This window comes from Dreissena polymorpha, chromosome 12, assembly GCF_020536995.1.
Source record: "Dreissena polymorpha isolate Duluth1 chromosome 12, UMN_Dpol_1.0, whole genome shotgun sequence".
NCBI classification, from domain to species: domain Eukaryota; kingdom Metazoa; phylum Mollusca; class Bivalvia; order Myida; family Dreissenidae; genus Dreissena; species Dreissena polymorpha.
Genome location: NC_068366.1, coordinates 3,265,648 through 3,282,540, shown reverse-complemented (window position 1 = coordinate 3,282,540; position 16,893 = coordinate 3,265,648). Strand labels below are relative to the sequence as shown.

At 37.1% G+C, this 16,893-nt stretch overlaps 1 protein-coding gene across 7 annotated transcripts in view; it reads right to left on the bottom strand.

The window, feature by feature from the left end:
* LOC127853365 (centrosomal protein of 85 kDa-like) overlaps positions 1 to 16,893 on the bottom strand; it is a 58,455-nt gene that overhangs the window by 3,063 nt on the left and 38,499 nt on the right. The window contains exons 11-14 of one of the 7 annotated variants that reach the window (XM_052387836.1): positions 14,659 to 14,822; positions 5,413 to 5,553; positions 5,063 to 5,092; positions 62 to 281 (exon numbers count right to left, since the gene is read on the bottom strand). In XM_052387836.1, the coding sequence (XP_052243796.1) occupies positions 62 to 281; positions 5,063 to 5,092; positions 5,413 to 5,553; positions 14,659 to 14,822 (555 nt within the window). Of the gene's footprint in view, positions 1 to 61; positions 282 to 4,342; positions 4,373 to 4,479; positions 4,543 to 4,603; positions 4,623 to 4,702; positions 4,813 to 5,011; positions 5,093 to 5,382; positions 5,554 to 14,658; positions 14,823 to 16,893 lie in introns of those variants that run through there. The other 6 variants (XM_052387839.1, XM_052387840.1, XM_052387841.1 and 3 more) reach the window with 6 other exon arrangements.

Here is a 16,893-nt window from a genome sequence, read left to right as displayed (position 1 = left end):
ACTTTCGCATAAGTCTAAAAAAACTGTCTGTCTGTCTGTCCGTTATCAAACAACAACTCACCCCTGGTTCCCAGCAGAAGGGACACGTTGGGATCCTTGCCCTCGGCCTGCTGCACAAGTATCTGCACTAGGCACTGGATGTCAGTGAAGCACAGCGCCATCTCACGCACGAAGCGGCGCTGTAGTCTCTGGGCCTCATCCAGCGACGTTGACTGAAACTGCTGCAGCTGCTCCTTCAGCATCATGCTCTCCTCCTGCAGGTCCTGGTTCTTGCTGGCAAACTAAAACATGCAGCCATGTGCATAAATGAGTTGTGTTCTGAGAAAACTGGGCATAATGCATGTGCGTAAAGTGTCATCCCAGATTAACCTGTGCAATCCACACAGGCTAATCAGGGACGACACTTTCCGCTTTTATGACATTTTTTGTTTAAATGAAGTCTCTTCTTAGCAAAAATCCAATTTAGGCGCAAAGTGTTGTCCCTGATTAGCCTGTGCAAACTGCACAGGCTAATCTGGGACGACACTTTACGCACATTTATTATGCACAGTTCTCTCAAAACGCGACTCAAATAATGAAATAATTATTATTATTTTGTAAGTTAGTATAGATATCATAACACTAAATTTTTTACAGATAAGGCTGTACAGTCGGTCACTAGTGGTTATTGACAGATTGGCTGGTGGCTGTAGCGTAACAGATGCTGGCTATAGTTTCTCACATTACATGTTTATAACAGCTGTTTATCTAGTGATGTATCTACAAAGGGGAGGTGTCATTTACAATATACTGACCTTTGAGGTTACAGTCAACTTCTGTGATTTAAATTGTAAACTTCGGTTGATACAATCTACTAAATTGTGTGTTCACACTCTCATCATTTATTGATTACAATCTACTTACAAGTTTGGTCAGATTCCATTATCATTTTAGGTTACAACCCACTGACCTTACGAGGTTACTGTTCACTTACATGCGTGGTTAAAATCCATCATTTTGAATGGTCAAACTTTCTATTATATTAGTCACAATCTGATATGTTTTAGCTCAATTCAATGAGAACATCACCACTCTCAAAACTCTGCTAGAAAAAACACCATGACCACTTTGTACACAATGTAGCCAATAAATAATAAACTTGTGTAAACATCTCATTAATTGGTTGAATTTATAATGGTCTTGTAATGAAGCTTTAGACACCTATATTGGTGTTCTGGTCAAGATGTAATCAGATAATTAATAACAGTATTATATGAGCCTCATTCTGTGAAAACAGGGCTTAATGCATGTGCCATTTCAGATGAGCATAAGCAGTTCAAAAATACTAATGCATGTGCCATTTATGATGAGCATAAGCAGTTCAAAAATGCTAATCATGTTAGAGACTTTCAGTGCTAACCCTAACCCTTATAGAATCGTTTGTTTAAAGGAGGTTTCTTCTAAACAAAAATCCAGTTAAGGCCGAGATTGTTGTCCCTGATTGGCCGGTGGCTACACTGACTGATCAGGGACAACACTTAATGCACATCATGTATCCCAGTCTTGGAGGATTGTGCACATCAAGTATCCCAGTCTTGGAAGATTGTGCACATCAAGTATCCCAGTCTTGGAAGATTGTGCACATCATGTATCCCAGTCTTGGAAGATTGTGCACATCAAGTATCCCAGTCTTGGAGGATTGTGCACATCAAGTATCCCAGTCTTGGAAGATTGTGCACATCAAGTATCCCAGTCTTGGAAGATTGTGCGCATCATGTATCCCAGTCTTGGAAGATTGTGCACATCAAGTATCCCAGTCTTGGAAGATTGTGCACATCATGTATCCCAGTCTTGGAAGATTGTGCACATCATGTATCCCAGTCTTGGAAGATTGTGCACATCAAGTATCCCAGTCTTGGAGGATTGTGCACATCAAGTATCCCAGTCTTGGAAGATTGTGCGCATCATGTATCCCAGTCTTGGAAGATTGTGCACATCAAGTATCCCAGTCATGGAAGATTGTGCACATCAAGTATCCCAGTCTTGGAAGATTGTGCGCATCATGTATCCCAGTCTTGGAAGATTGTGCACATCAAGTATCCCAGTCTTGGAAGATTGTGCACATCATGTATCCCAGTCTTGGAGGATTGTGCACATCAAGTATCCCAGTCTTGGAAGATTGTGCACATCAAGTATCCCAGTCTTGGAAGATTGTGCGCATCATGTATCCCAGTCTTGGAAGATTGTGCACATCAAGTATCCCAGTCTTGGAGGATTGTGCACATCAAGTATCCCAGTCTTGGAAGATTGTGCGCATCATGTATCCCAGTCTTGGAAGATTGTGCACATCAAGTATCCCAGTCTTGGAAGATTGTGCACATCATGTATCCCAGTCTTGGAAGATTGAGGAATAAGCTTCACAACCTTACCTTCTTGAGAGACTTCTTAAGTTTGTCGACTTTCTCATATCTGAGACCTTTAAGGGACCTTTTCACGTTTTGGTAAATTGACAAAATAAATAAGAGATGTGTTTGTCAGAAACACAATGCCCCCTATTGCGCTGCTTTGAAGCCATAAATTTGACCTTTGACCTTGAAGGATGACCTTGACCTTATCAAGTTGCTATCTTAAAATATTCAAAAATTTATGACAAAACTTAAACGAAGGTTTAAGTTTTAGGAAAGAAAAATACAATGATATTTGACTATTGACCTTGAAGGATGACCTTGACCTTGACTTTTCACCACTCAAAATGTGCAGCTCCATGAGATACACATGCATGCCAAATATCTTCAGTATTGAAAAAGTTATCAAACTTTAACAAAGGTTAAAGTTTTGGGACAGAATGACAGACAAACAGCCAGGACAAAAACAATATACCCCCGATCTATTGATCGGGGGGCATACAAAATTGTTTCAGATTCGCACATTTTTGTTGAAGTTATGATATTTTTGAGGAAACAGTAATACCGAACATTTGCCATCGTCTAAAATATCCATTATGTGCATCTTTTCACGATTTAAAAAACCTGAAAATTATCAAGCGTTGCAACGTAAAACTGTTGTTGTTGTTATATTATGTGACACTACAAGGATTGCTTATATAAAGTATAAAACACATCACTCGTTGTATGAGCACAGATGGCCGAGTGGTCTAAGCGTTAGACTTTTACTCAAGCAGTCAGTGGTTTGAGCCCAGTTGAGGGTTACTTTTTTTCTTTCTTTAATTTTATTCTAATTTTGTACTGGAGCTTTTTTAATCCAATGTTTACAATTTTTCAATATAAAGCTTCAATCTGTGAAAAGGTCCCTTTCAAGGCCAACGTACCTTCAGAACAATGCTCATACAAGAGATGTGTTCGTAAGAAACACAATGCCCCCTATTGCGCGGTTTTGAAATAATTAAAAAAAATTGACCTTTGACCTTGAAGGATGACCTTGAACTTCCACCACTCAAAATGTGCAGCTTCATGAGAACGCCGCTTTGAAATTATTTTTTTTCTTTGACCTTTGACCTTGAAGGATGACCTTGACCTTGAAGGATGACCATGAACTTCCACCACTCAAAATGTGCAGCTTCATGATAACAACGCTTTGAATTTTTTACAATTTTTTTTACCTTTGACCTTGAAGGATGACCTTGACCTTGAAGGATGACCTTGAACTTCCACCACTCAAAATGTGCAGCTTCATGAGAAAGTCGCTTTGAATTTTTTTTTTGACCTTTGACCTTGAAGGATGACCTTGACCTTGAACTTCCACCACTCAAAATGTGCAGCTTCATGAGATACACATGCATGCCAAATATCAAGTTGCTATCTTCAATATTGAAAAATGTATGGCCAATGTTAAAGTTTTCGAAGGGACAGACGCCATATATTTGACATTTGACCTTGAAGGATGACCTTCACCTTCACCTTTCACCACTCAAAATGTTCAGCTCCATGAGATACACATGCATGCCAAATATCAAGTTGCTATCTTCAATAATGAAAAAGTTATGGCCAATGTTAAAGTTTTTTTGGACGGACGGACAGACTGACTGACATACTGACGGAGAGTTCAACTGCTATATGCCACCCTACTGGGGGCATAATAAAATCCTAGCCCTAACATCCTTGAGAGACTTCTTCAGTTTGTTTACCTTATAATCCTTTATAACAAGAATCCAGTCTAGTCCCTTATTAACCTGTGTGGACTGCACAGGCTAATCTTTATGCTTATGCCTTTAGCCTGCCCTTACCTCCTTGAGAGACTTCTTGAGTTTGTTGACCTGCCCTTACCTCCTTGAGAGACTTCTTGAGTTTGTTGACCTGCCCTTACATCCTTGAGAGACTTCTTGAGTTTGTTGACCTGCCCTTACCTCCTTGAGAGACTTCTTCAATTTGTTGACCTGCCCTTACCTCCTTGAGAGACTTCTTGAGTTTGTTGACCTGCCCTTACCTCTTTGAGAGACTTCTTCAATTTGTTGACCAGCCCTTACCTCTTTAAGAGACTTCTTGAGTTTGTTGACCTGCCCTTACCTCTTTAAGAGACTTCTTGAGTTTGTTGACCTGCCCTTACCTCCTTGAGAGACTTCTTGAGTTTGTTGACCAGCCCTTACCTCTTTAAGAGACTTCTTGAGTTTGTTGACCTGCCCTTACCTCTTTGAGAGACTTCTTCAATTTGTTGACCTGCCCTTACCTCCTTGAGAGACTTCTTGAGTTTGTTGACCTGCCCTTACCTCTTTGAGAGACTTCTTGAGTTTGTTGACCAGCCCTTACCTCCTTGAGAGACTTCTTGAGTTTGTTGACCTGCCCTTACCTCCTTGAGAGACTTCTTCAATTTGTTGACCTGCCCTTACCTCCTTGAGAGACTTCTAGAGTTTGTTGACCTGCCCTTACCTCTTTGAGAGACTTCTTCAATTTGTTGACCAGCCCTTACCTCCTTGAGAGACTTCTTGAGTTTGTTGACCAGCCCTTACCTCTTTAAGAGACTTCTTCAATTTGTTGACCTGCCCTTACCTCCTTGAGAGACTTCTTGAGTTTGTTGACCAGCCCTTACCTCTTTAAGAGACTTCTTGAGTTTGTTGACCTGCCCTTACCTCCTTGAGAGACTTCTTCAATTTGTTGACCTGCCCTTACCTCCTTGAGAGACTTCTAGAGTTTGTTGACCTGCCCTTACCTCTTTGAGAGACTTCTTCAATTTGTTGACCAGCCCTTACCTCCTTGAGAGACTTCTTGAGTTTGTTGACCAGCCCTTACCTCTTTAAGAGACTTCTTCAATTTGTTGACCTGCCCTTACCTCCTTGAGAGACTTCTTGAGTTTGTTGACCAGCCCTTACCTCTTTAAGAGACTTCTTGAGTTTGTTGACCTGCCCTTACCTCTTTGAGAGACTTCTTCAATTTGTTGACCTGCCCTTACCTCCTTGAGAGACTTCTTCAGTTTGTTGACCTGCTCGTCCTTCAGCCGTGCCTCCTCTCTCAGTGCGACCACGGCCTCCTCCTCCTGCCCCAGCCTCTCCTGGAGTTGCCTAACCTCTGCTGTGTGCTTTGTCTCCAGCTGACGTACACGACGATGGTTCACCTCCAGCAGCTGGCATGGAGAAAAAAATGAATCAAACTTCTATATTGTTTATCTACATTTTTATCAATGCTGTTTCAGCGCACAGTAAATTGATAAATGCACCAAGAACTTTTTGTGTTTGCATATCACATTTGTAAATTAACATTTAGTTATATGCAGGCGTACAAAGCCATTAATTAACACATTTTGGAATATATTTTATAATATCTATACAAATATTTATTAGGCCACAAGAAATTGATTATTTGTTTTCCTGAATTATGCCACAAAAAAATGAGGGGGCAAAATTTGGAGAAAGCACATGCCATAAAAATAAAAGACAACAAGACTATTTTAATTCTATAATTATAGAGTTAAACATAATAGTACTTTGTTCATTTTCATTAAACATTTCTACTTAACACATTAAAAGCTGTCCAATTTTTTTTATTAATACAATCTGGTCCAGTTTGTCCTTGACTTTTGTAAGGGATTGATAACCGTTATTGAGTGAATATTTCTTCCTGTTGACGCTAATTGATTTTAAAATAAGAGCAAAGTATACTTCTGCAAGCAGTTCAGTCATTCTGTCTTTTTAATAACTTGAGAACTATCTTCAACAATAATAACAGACTGACCATTGGCAGAATCATCAGCCTGTTCAATCAACTCACAAAAGTTTTTAGAAATAAAGCCATGTGGGAAGAAAATGGGTTTCAGGGCCATGAGGGAAGAAAATGGGTTTCAGGGCCATGAGGGAAGAAAATGGGTTTAAGGGCCATGAGGGAAGAAAATGGGTTTCAGGGCCATTAGGGAAGAAAATGGGTTTCAGGTCCATGAGGGAAGAAAATGGGTTTCAAGGCCATGAGGGAAGAAAATGGGTTTCAGGGCCATGAGGGAAGAAAATGGGTTTCAGGGCCATGAGGGAAGAAAATGGGTTTCAGGGCCATGAGGGAAGAAAATGGGTTTCAGGACATATCTGCATCAGTGTACTCTGATTACGAGTCCTAATGACACATAAAGAGACCACAAAACCTTGCATGACATTATAGCGGAAAGGGTAGCAAGGGTGCAAAAAGGTACCATGTGACATTGAAATTAGAAGGCACATGGTACCTTATTGCACCCTTGGGGCAAAATGGCATAATACCCATTTTCGTAAAAAATTGCCCATGTTCACTTTGACATTGTGTGCATTTTATGCAGTTTTAGTTGCTGCATTATACCGCAAATCCACTTTCCTGTTTTATAAATTGACCCAATTGGGAAACATTTCAAACTGTTACAGTCAGAAGCAATGGCTGCTGAGCAAATATACCAGTACCAGTCTATTTCAGAACAACCATGAGGAAAATGACCTTTTTGTTTAGGAAAGACCCACACAACTTAATTCTGCCACTTTGTACTACTGACTGTTTCATCACTGAATCAGGCTATTGTGTACATTGTTCAACTTGTGCTGCGCATACTGGGCCCTGCAGGCGCCTGTACATTGTTCAACTAGTGCTGCGCATACTGGGCCCTGCAGGCGCCTGTACATTGTTCAACTAGTGCTGCGCATACTGGGCCCTGCAGGCGCCTGTACATTGTTCAACTTGTGCTGCGCATACTGGGCCCTGCAGGCGCCTGTACATTGTTCAACTTGTGCTGCGCATACTGGGCCCTGCAGGCGCCTGTACATTGTTCAACTAGTGCTGCGCATACTGGGCCCTGCAGGCGCACAATTAAGATATTATTTCATTTTAACATTTTTAGTGTGGAAAATCATATTAACATCTGATCAATTTTTTGTGGCCTTATAAACTTTAGTTACTATTATAATTTCACTATGTACTTACATTTATTCATGCAATAAGTGTTCCGATTTCAAATCATGCACTTTGAGGGTTTTAGAAATCAACGTATATTTTACTGCTTTAATCTTCGTCCTTCTTTATGCAAAAATACACCAATGGGGTCATAAAATACAAATCGATCCCTGATTATCTTGAACAAAAAGAAGTTATAATGGATACAAATTCAAAACTTTGTTCGGTTTCTGACTAAACAATGAGGAAAAAGGAAATATTAAAAAGTCTAATTAACCTTCAAACACATGACTTGTTACAACAAAGATTGTTGGATATATATAAATGACTAGATGCTGAAATAATATTGCATATTCATGGTTATGCCATAACAAAATCAATTCACATGCTTATGATTATGCAAGGAGACATAGTGAAGGTTGGACCAATGGATATTTGATCTATATTTTTGTGAGAATTAATAAACTAATACATGGGTGATAAACATGATAAGTGCCCATACAGAACCAGGGTCAATAAAATAATATATATTAGTAGGTCTCTCGGAAAACCAGGCTTTATGCATGTTCGTAAAATGCCATCCCAAATTAGGCTGTGCAGTCTGCAATGGCTTATCTAGGACAAAAAATTCCGCTGTGCAGTTTGTAATAGCTAATATAGGACAACAATTTCCGCTGTGCAGTCTGCAATGGCTTATCTACGACAACAATATCCGCTGTGCAGTCTGCAATGGCTTATCTAGGACAAACAAGATGTGTTTGTGAAACACAATGTCCCCCTATATGATGTTTGACCTTGTAGGATGACCTTGACCTTGACCCTTCACCACTCGAAATGTGCAGCTCCTTGAGATACACACGCATTTCAAATATAAAATTGCTAGCTTCAATATTGCAGAAGTGACATTACATGCGCAATTTTGACCCATATATTTGACCTTGAAGGATGACCTTGACCTTGACCTTTCACCACTCAAAATGTGCAGCTCCATGAGATACACATGCATGCCAAATATCAAGTTGCTATCTTCAATATCGCAAAAGTATTCATAAAATAAGCGATTTGGGCCACATATATTTGACATTTGACCTTGAAGAATGACCTTGACCTTTCACCACTCAAAATGTGCAGCTCCATGAGATACACATGCATGCCAAATATCAAGTTGCTATCTTCAATATTGCAAAAGTATTCATAAAATAAGCGATTTGGGCCACATATATTTGACCTCTGACCTTGAAGGATGACCTTGACCTTGACCTTTCACCACTCAAAATGTGCAGCTCCATGAGATACACATGCATGCCAAATATCAAGTAGCTATCTTCAATATTGCAAAAGTATTCATAAAATGAGCGATTTTGGCCACCTATATTTGACCTCTGACCTTGAAGGATGACCTTGACCTTTCACCACTCAAAATGTGCAGCTTCATGAGATACACATGCATGCCAAATATGAAGTTGCTATCTTCAATATAGCAAAAGTTATTGCAAAATGTTAAAGTTGGCACAAACAGACAGACAGACAGACAGACCAACCAACCAACCAACAGACAGGGCAAAAACAATATGTCCCCCACTACTATAGTGGGGGACATAAAAATTGCGCTGTGCAATCTGCAATGGCGTATATAGGACAACAATTTCCGCTGTGCAGTCTGCAATAGCCTATCTAGGACAACAATTTCCGCCGAGACTAGATTTTTGTTCTGAAGAGACTCACTTTAAAATTTAAAAAATCCACAAAAACGAAAAGTGCCGTCCCTTATAGAATGGTAAAGACTTATCTAGGAATGCACAGGAAAATCTGGGATGACACTTAAACCAAAAGAATGAGCTTGTTTTTTCCAAAGACCAACTCCATTTGCTTGAATTTGTAGAGCCAATGCTTTAAGTATTGTGACACATTACATGCCAACAAAACCAACAAGGTTATGAATGACTTTTAAAACACTATCTACCTTAGGTCCAATGCTGAAACAAGTACTGCTCTATTTTTAAAATTTAAGTTTTGTTGTAGAAAATGAACAATCATATAGCTATAGTTTCTGTTATACGTTTTCTGAAAGGTTAATAATGTCATGAAAACAGAAGAGCATTATGGTGCAAATACGTTAAATGTTTAATATGAAAGCAAGTACAAATCAGTAACAAGAATACACAATATTTAGAACATTTCTCTGCAAGAACGTACAACAACCTTGTTTATTAATGAATATTTTAATAATGCATGAAGTAATAATCATAACTTAGTAAGTTTTAAAGTATAGAAAAAATAACACTGAAATTGTGAAAGCTGTATACTTATAAAAATTGATCAAGCTTTATAGTTGGTTGCTAGTGGTTTACTGAAAGGTTGGCTGGTAGCTACGTTGTAACAGGTGCTAGCTATATATTCATATATTACATATTTAGTAGAGAGGTGTATCTAGTGATGTATCTACAGAGAGAAGGTGTCACTTACAGTGCATAATTCCTACAAAATCAAACAGGCAATCCGCTTACCTTGTGTGCAACATTCAACAAACATACCAAATCTACATATAACTACTATCAGTTAGCAACTCTAAACAATAAATATACTGTATGCTGTACTAAATATTTGATTAAATGAACCTTCTTAATTACATTCAGTACAATTGTTCAGCAGTATATAATCTGATAATCATCTTCGAAGTTCAGTGTATGGCAATGCATGTTGATGGAATATAAACCAAAAGGCGTATATTGTACCTACTGCAGGTTGAATAACAGAAGCAAATTTTGATTTCCTATAATTATATCTCAGTTAAGATTGAAAAGCATCTGAAAAAAACTTTAGTGCAATGATAAGAGAATACTACAATTGCACTTTCCTGTTTGTTTAAGAAGTGTCAAGAACAACACAATACAATAAATATATCATAATTTAATGCATACTCTATAGATGGAAAATGTAAAAAGGGAGGAAACTCTGTCAATAGCTATTTACACATTAAAGTTTTAAAGCTGTGAAAGTTGCCTTAAAGCCGTTGAAGAGAACTTGTATCAACAAAATATGACAACCATAATATTGGAAAGACAGATTGTTGGATAAGAACACCGCTTTATGACACCCACTTTGTGTGTAGGGGGTGCATAACAAGATTAAGAAAATGTAGCACACGGCAACCTCTATATACTGTTCTGCAAGCCCTGCAAGCCCTACAGCATGCAACACACACTAGCATTCCTAACAAATCCAAATCCCCACAACCAGAGTGGTCCATTGGAGCATAATGTTATATATCTTGGGCACACCTCCCACCTGGTTCTATTTAAAGAAATAATATTTCTAATTTTTCCTTATTATGTAATAATGTCTAATCTGAATACAAACCTTACACTGATGTCAAGTACAAATGGGACATGCATTACATGGTCCACAAGCCTTACACTGATGTCAAGTACAAATGGGACATGCATTACATGGTCCACAAGCCTTACACTGATGTCAAGTACAAATGGGACATGCATTACATGGTCCACAAGCCTTACACTGATGTCAAGTACAAATGGGACATGCATTACATGGTCCACAAGCCTTACACTGATGTCAAGTACAAATGGGACATGCATTACATGGTCCACAAGCCTTACACTGATGTCAAGTACAAATGGGACATGCATTACATGGTCCACAAGCCTTACACTGATGTCAAGTACAAATGGGACATGCATTACATGGTCCACAAGCCTTACACTGATGTCAAGTACAAATGGGACATGCATTACATAGTCCACAAGCCTTACACTGATGTCAAGTACAAATGGGACATGCATTACATGGTCCACAAGCCTTACACTGATGTCAAGTACAAATGGGACATGCATTACGAGGTCAATTTCGCTCAGGTATTATTTCCATGTTACCTGTATTCAATACTAATGTACAACATGAAGATTACTCAAGTAGAAGGTCAATTAATGATGTTTTGAATAGATTTACCGATACCATTCACAGTGTTGCGGACCCATTATTTTGTAGAACACGTATTTATAATACTAACCCTAGTTTCAATGTTAATAATTGAATAAAGAATGCTGACTGGTTTGATAGGGAGTGCGATACTGCACGAAATATGTACCACGACGCTTTACAAATTTTTAACTCAAGCAAAACTGATATAAACAGAGAACGCTTATGTACAAGTAAGAGATTTTATAAGGACTTTATCCGCAAGAAGAAAGCATGTTGTTATATGCAAAAAATGTTGGAGATTCAAAATTAAAGAAAACAGAAACCAAGGGACTTATGGCAATTTTTCAAATAAAAAAATAGCGTCATTAAAAATAAAATATCTCTAGAAGAATTTACATTGTTTTTTGAAAACCTTAGTAGTAATATGTCTGATTTTCATAATACTGAAGCAGAGGATTTCTGTTTAAATCATGATTTTCACTTAGAAAATTCTGCATTTACTGAACTTGACGTACCTATATCTGTTGAAGGTTAAGTATGCAATAAAACATTTGAAACGAAATAAATCACCGGAAAGCGATTGTATTTTAAATGAATATTTTCTTGAATGCTGTGATATTTTGTCTGTCCCGATAAATGGACTGAACGGGTTGTGATCCCTTTGCATAAAAAAGGTGCAGTTAATGATGTAAATAACTATAGAGGGATTACCTTAGTATGCTGCTTTTCCAAATTATTTACCACTATTTTAAATAAACACATTGAAACATTTTGCAATGCAAACACTACAATTTTGGATGCGCAGTTCGGATTTAGGTAAGGTTATTCAACTGTTGATGCTGTTTTTATACTGATGTCAATTGTTCAAAATTATCTAAATGAAAATAAACGTTTGTATGTTATATACGTCGATATGTTTAAATGTTATGATAGTATATACCGCAATGCATTATGGTTGAAAATGTTTAAGTCTGGTATACAAGGCAAAATGCTTAGAATAGTGAAAGATATGTATGCAAATGTTAAGTCCTTTAAAATCTTGTTCATCCTATTAAGATTATTTTAGTTATGCTGTTGGGCTGAGGCAAGGGGAGGTAATGTCAGCGATTTTGTTTTCTTTATTTGTTGAATACCTTGAACTTTTCCTACAAGATATCATTAACTCTGGTTTGAATATAGATGATATTGTGTTGATTTTATTATTATTTTCTGAGGACATGGCTAATTTAGGCAAGTCACCGGCTGAAGTTCAAACACATTTAGATTACTTGAACTTATATTGCAATTCTTGGGGGTTAAATGTGAACACTGCAAAAACGAAAATAATGGTATTTTGAAAGAGAGGTGCATTCAAAGAAAACAAAAAATGGGTATATAATGGTTATGTTATTGAAGTTGTTGATAACTTTAACAGTGTTGAATTATACTGGAAGTTTTAAACTTAACCAGGAGCATTTGGTTGGTAAAGCCCTTAAGGCCATGAATACATTATTGTCTAAATGCAATGAATTTGACATAAAACCAAAAATATTTTGCCAGTTGTTTGACTCTTTTGTGGGTTCAATATTAAATTATGCTTCAGAAGTATGGGGTTTCACGAAGTCCGATGAGTTAGAAGTATACATTTGAAATTTTGCGAACGCTTGCTACAAGTGAAAATAAATACATGTAATGTTGCTGTTTATGGGGAATTGAGTAGATATCCATTGTATGTAAACAGGTTTGTTAAGATTATTAAATATTGGTTTAAAGTTCTGAACAATGATAATATCATAATGCACACTGTGTACAAACAAGCCTTGGGCGATTGTAATAAAGGTTTTACAAACTGGGTCTCAAATGTCAAGAACATGTCAAATAATTTTGGATTTGGTTATGTTTTTGAAAATCCAAACGTTGTACATGTTAATAGTTTTATTAGCGAGTTCAAATGTTGACAATTTTAAACAAGAATGGTACGGTAAAATTAATCATAGTACTATACATTGTATTAGATAATTATAAAGTTTTTTAAAAGCTGTTTGGAATATGAAAGATATTTAGATTGACTACCTAGACGACTGCAACTATTTTTTGTAAGATTAAGTCTCTGCACATCCTTTGAGAACCCAAACTGGGAGATACGCCAAAAATAACATACCACGAAATGAATGTTATTGTTTAGGTTGTAATGACTTGGATTTAGAAGATGAATACCATTTTATATGTATATGCCAATGTAACACTGATTTAAGGAAAAAATATATAAGCCGTAAATTTTATATTAACCCATCTGTATATAAATTCCACAAGTTATTAGTTTCATGTGACAAATCAGTCATTTCAAATGTATTTAAATATATAAAGGAAGCTCTTGCTATAAGAAATACAATTCTAAATAATGTTAATAAAATTAATTACCGCTTTGATGGAATTGACTGTGTTTATTTATTTTTGTATTCTTAAATGACCATTTATGTTATGTAATGTTAAAAAAATTTCATTGCCGCTTTGATGGAATTTATGTATCCTTGCAATTCATTGTGTTCTTTTTACATTTGTATTCGTAAATGACTTTTTATGTTATGTTATGTTTAAAAAAAATAAATAATTACCGCTTTGATGGAATTTACATATTCTTGTAATTGATTGTGTTAATTTATATTTGAATTCTTAAATGACCATTTATGTTACATGTATGTTATGTAATGTTGTTAAACCTATTTCATGACAGAAATTAATGTGTATATTTGTGTATGAAGACGATGTACTTATGTATAACTCTGAATAAACTGTCTGTCCGTCTAATTTTGTTACTTTACTTCAAATTGTTATCCTCCATTATTCCTCCATTATATAACAAATATTTAGCCCAGCCTTTTCATAACCGTATATGATTCTGCCTATGTTTATATTATAACTATGTTTATCTTTGTGACATAACTGTATATGAACTATCTAGTGTTTAGACGATGTAAACTGTGCAAGTATGAATAAAAACCAAAACAAATATCCACAATCTTGATCACAGAAACCTCCCTATGGTACAACTCTGTCCAGCCAGTGGCCTTCTTTGCAGACAGATTATGTCTCATAAACATGCCCCCCCCCCCTCTTGGTCCATTCCTTCTGCCCTTCCCTTGGAAATATCACTGACCCACGCCCTATCTTCTGACATAGCCCAACTGTTGTGAAATAGGTGGGACTTAGTGCGACATCGCAGAGAACAGTAATGTTCAGTAGACATCATCTTTATTATTGTTGTTTTCCCTCTGATTAATTCATTTGAATGCTATTTTAAAGGTCTAACTTGGATTGCTTCTTTTCTTATTAACAAGCAATTAACATCTACATGTAAATTACAAACGCCGAAACCCACTGATCCCACACTGGCCCTTTCCCTCACCTTCTTGGCCTTGTCCAGGTCCTGTGTGACCTTGTCCTTGACCTCTCTGACCTCTGCCAGCTCCTCCTGCGCCCTGGCCAGGGCCCGCCCCTCCCCCTCGGTCTTGATACGCCTGATCTCTGTGCTCAACTCGTGCATTTTGCCTGCTAGCTGCCTCTGCTTGTCTATATAAAGGGGCATGAATGGAAGTCGTGTTCTGAGAAACACTTGCGCGTAAAGTGTTGTCCCAGATTAGCCTGTGCAGCAGTCTTCACAGGCTAATCAGGGACGACACTTTACGCCTAAACTTGATTTTCGGTAAAGAGGGACTTTCTTGAAACTAACAAGAGATGTGTTCGTCAGAAACACAATGCCCCCTACTGCGCCGCTTTGAAATAAAATTTATATTTATCATTTGGCAGGTAAAGAAATCATCTCCCTTTAAAGCTTATTACTTCCCTTGGATTTTGTTTTTTGACCTTTAACATTGACATTTTATGAAAGAGATCATAGCCACAGTTCATCATGTATCTATGTACATAAGTCCACATGTAAGTAATGAAACCTACCCTTCACAGATTAGTACAGGAAAAAAAAAGATAATTATATCATTTAAAAAAACCTTCGACAAATCAATCATTTAAGTTATAAATAAACAAAATACAAAATCTGTACAGTAACTGTGAAAAGAACTTAAATTGTTAGTAAGGAAATATATAATCTGAGATTTATAATCATATAAATTACTACCCTTGAAAATAATTGTCTCTAACAAATCTCCATTTTTAGTAGCAAATAATTATAAGCCACTACCGTGATTGTAGATTCACAGGTAACCTTAAAGTACCTAAGATACTTGTATGCCCAAAAGTGTCATTGTGTGCTTGGCTTGACCATAAAATGTTATTTTGATTATGCATCAGTTGTATGGTTTCATGTTATTATATATAATAATTATCTCTCTTTAAAGCTACTTAATTCCTTTGGATTTGTATTTTCGACCTTAGACCTTGAAGGATGACCTTGACCTTTTACCACAATGTGTTTGTCAGAAACACAATACCCCTACTGCGCCGCTTTGATTTATTAAAAAAAAAAAATAATTTGGCAGGTCAGATAATAATCTCCATTAAAGCTTAGTACTTCCCTTGGATTTGTATTTGCGACCCTAGACCTTGAAAATTTTTCTTGACCTTGAAATTTTACCACTCAAAATGTGCAGCTCCCTGAGATACACATGCATGCCAAATATCAAGTTGCTATCTTGAATATTGCAAAAGTTATGGCCAACGTTAAAAGTTTTCGGACGGACGGACAGACTGACATACTGACTGACTGACTGACGACTGTTCAACTGCTATATGCCACCCTACAGGGGGTATAAAAATACCATAAAAGCGGAAAGTGTCGTCCCTGTTAGCCTGTGCGGATTGCACAGGCTAATCTGGGACGACACTTTATGCACATGTATTAAGCCCAGTTTTCTCAGAATGCAACTCGGTAAGTAAGGCTGATGTACACCGACGGAAGAATTTGATTTAGTTTTTCATAAATAGTCTTCATTTAATACAATAGACAATACAAACACATTACTTTTGTTTATTTAAATTTCTAAATACTAAATATGTTTCGGCCATTGCTTTCGTCCGTAGTATTAATATTAGAGCTGCAACGATTTGATCCGATGCATTGAAAATCGGTTTTAAATGCTTCTTTGATTACGATACCAACCCTACCAAATTCGATTTGATTCTTTAACATATAAACATAGATACGTAAAGCGCGTTGCACTCTGACTATTTGATACAGGAAAGTATAGGTCTCATCTTTACCTGTAGTTACGACGCGCGCGATTGGTTACTTTATTACTTAAGTCATCCAATCAATAAGTGCGTTATGGTCTACTTTCGGAAAAAGCGTCAAAATGGCTGAACAAGTTGTGGCCGACAAATTGAAATTATCAGATACGCCTAACAAGCTTAAATCAAAAGTGTGGCAGTATTTCGGGTTTCAGGATGGTAAGCCCTCCCGATAAAGCAAAGTGTTAACTGTGTTTCACGGACGTGGTGTACCCTAAGTCCGGCTCAACCACAAATCTAATGCAACATGTCAAACCCAAACATAACATTGATTCAGCAGGAGGTAGCACCAGTGCAACTACTCAAGTCGCCAGCCTTACTATTATTTATTTATTATATTATTGTGTAGTCAACACAATCATCTAGTCAGAAGTTTATTGATATTAATATTGAGTTC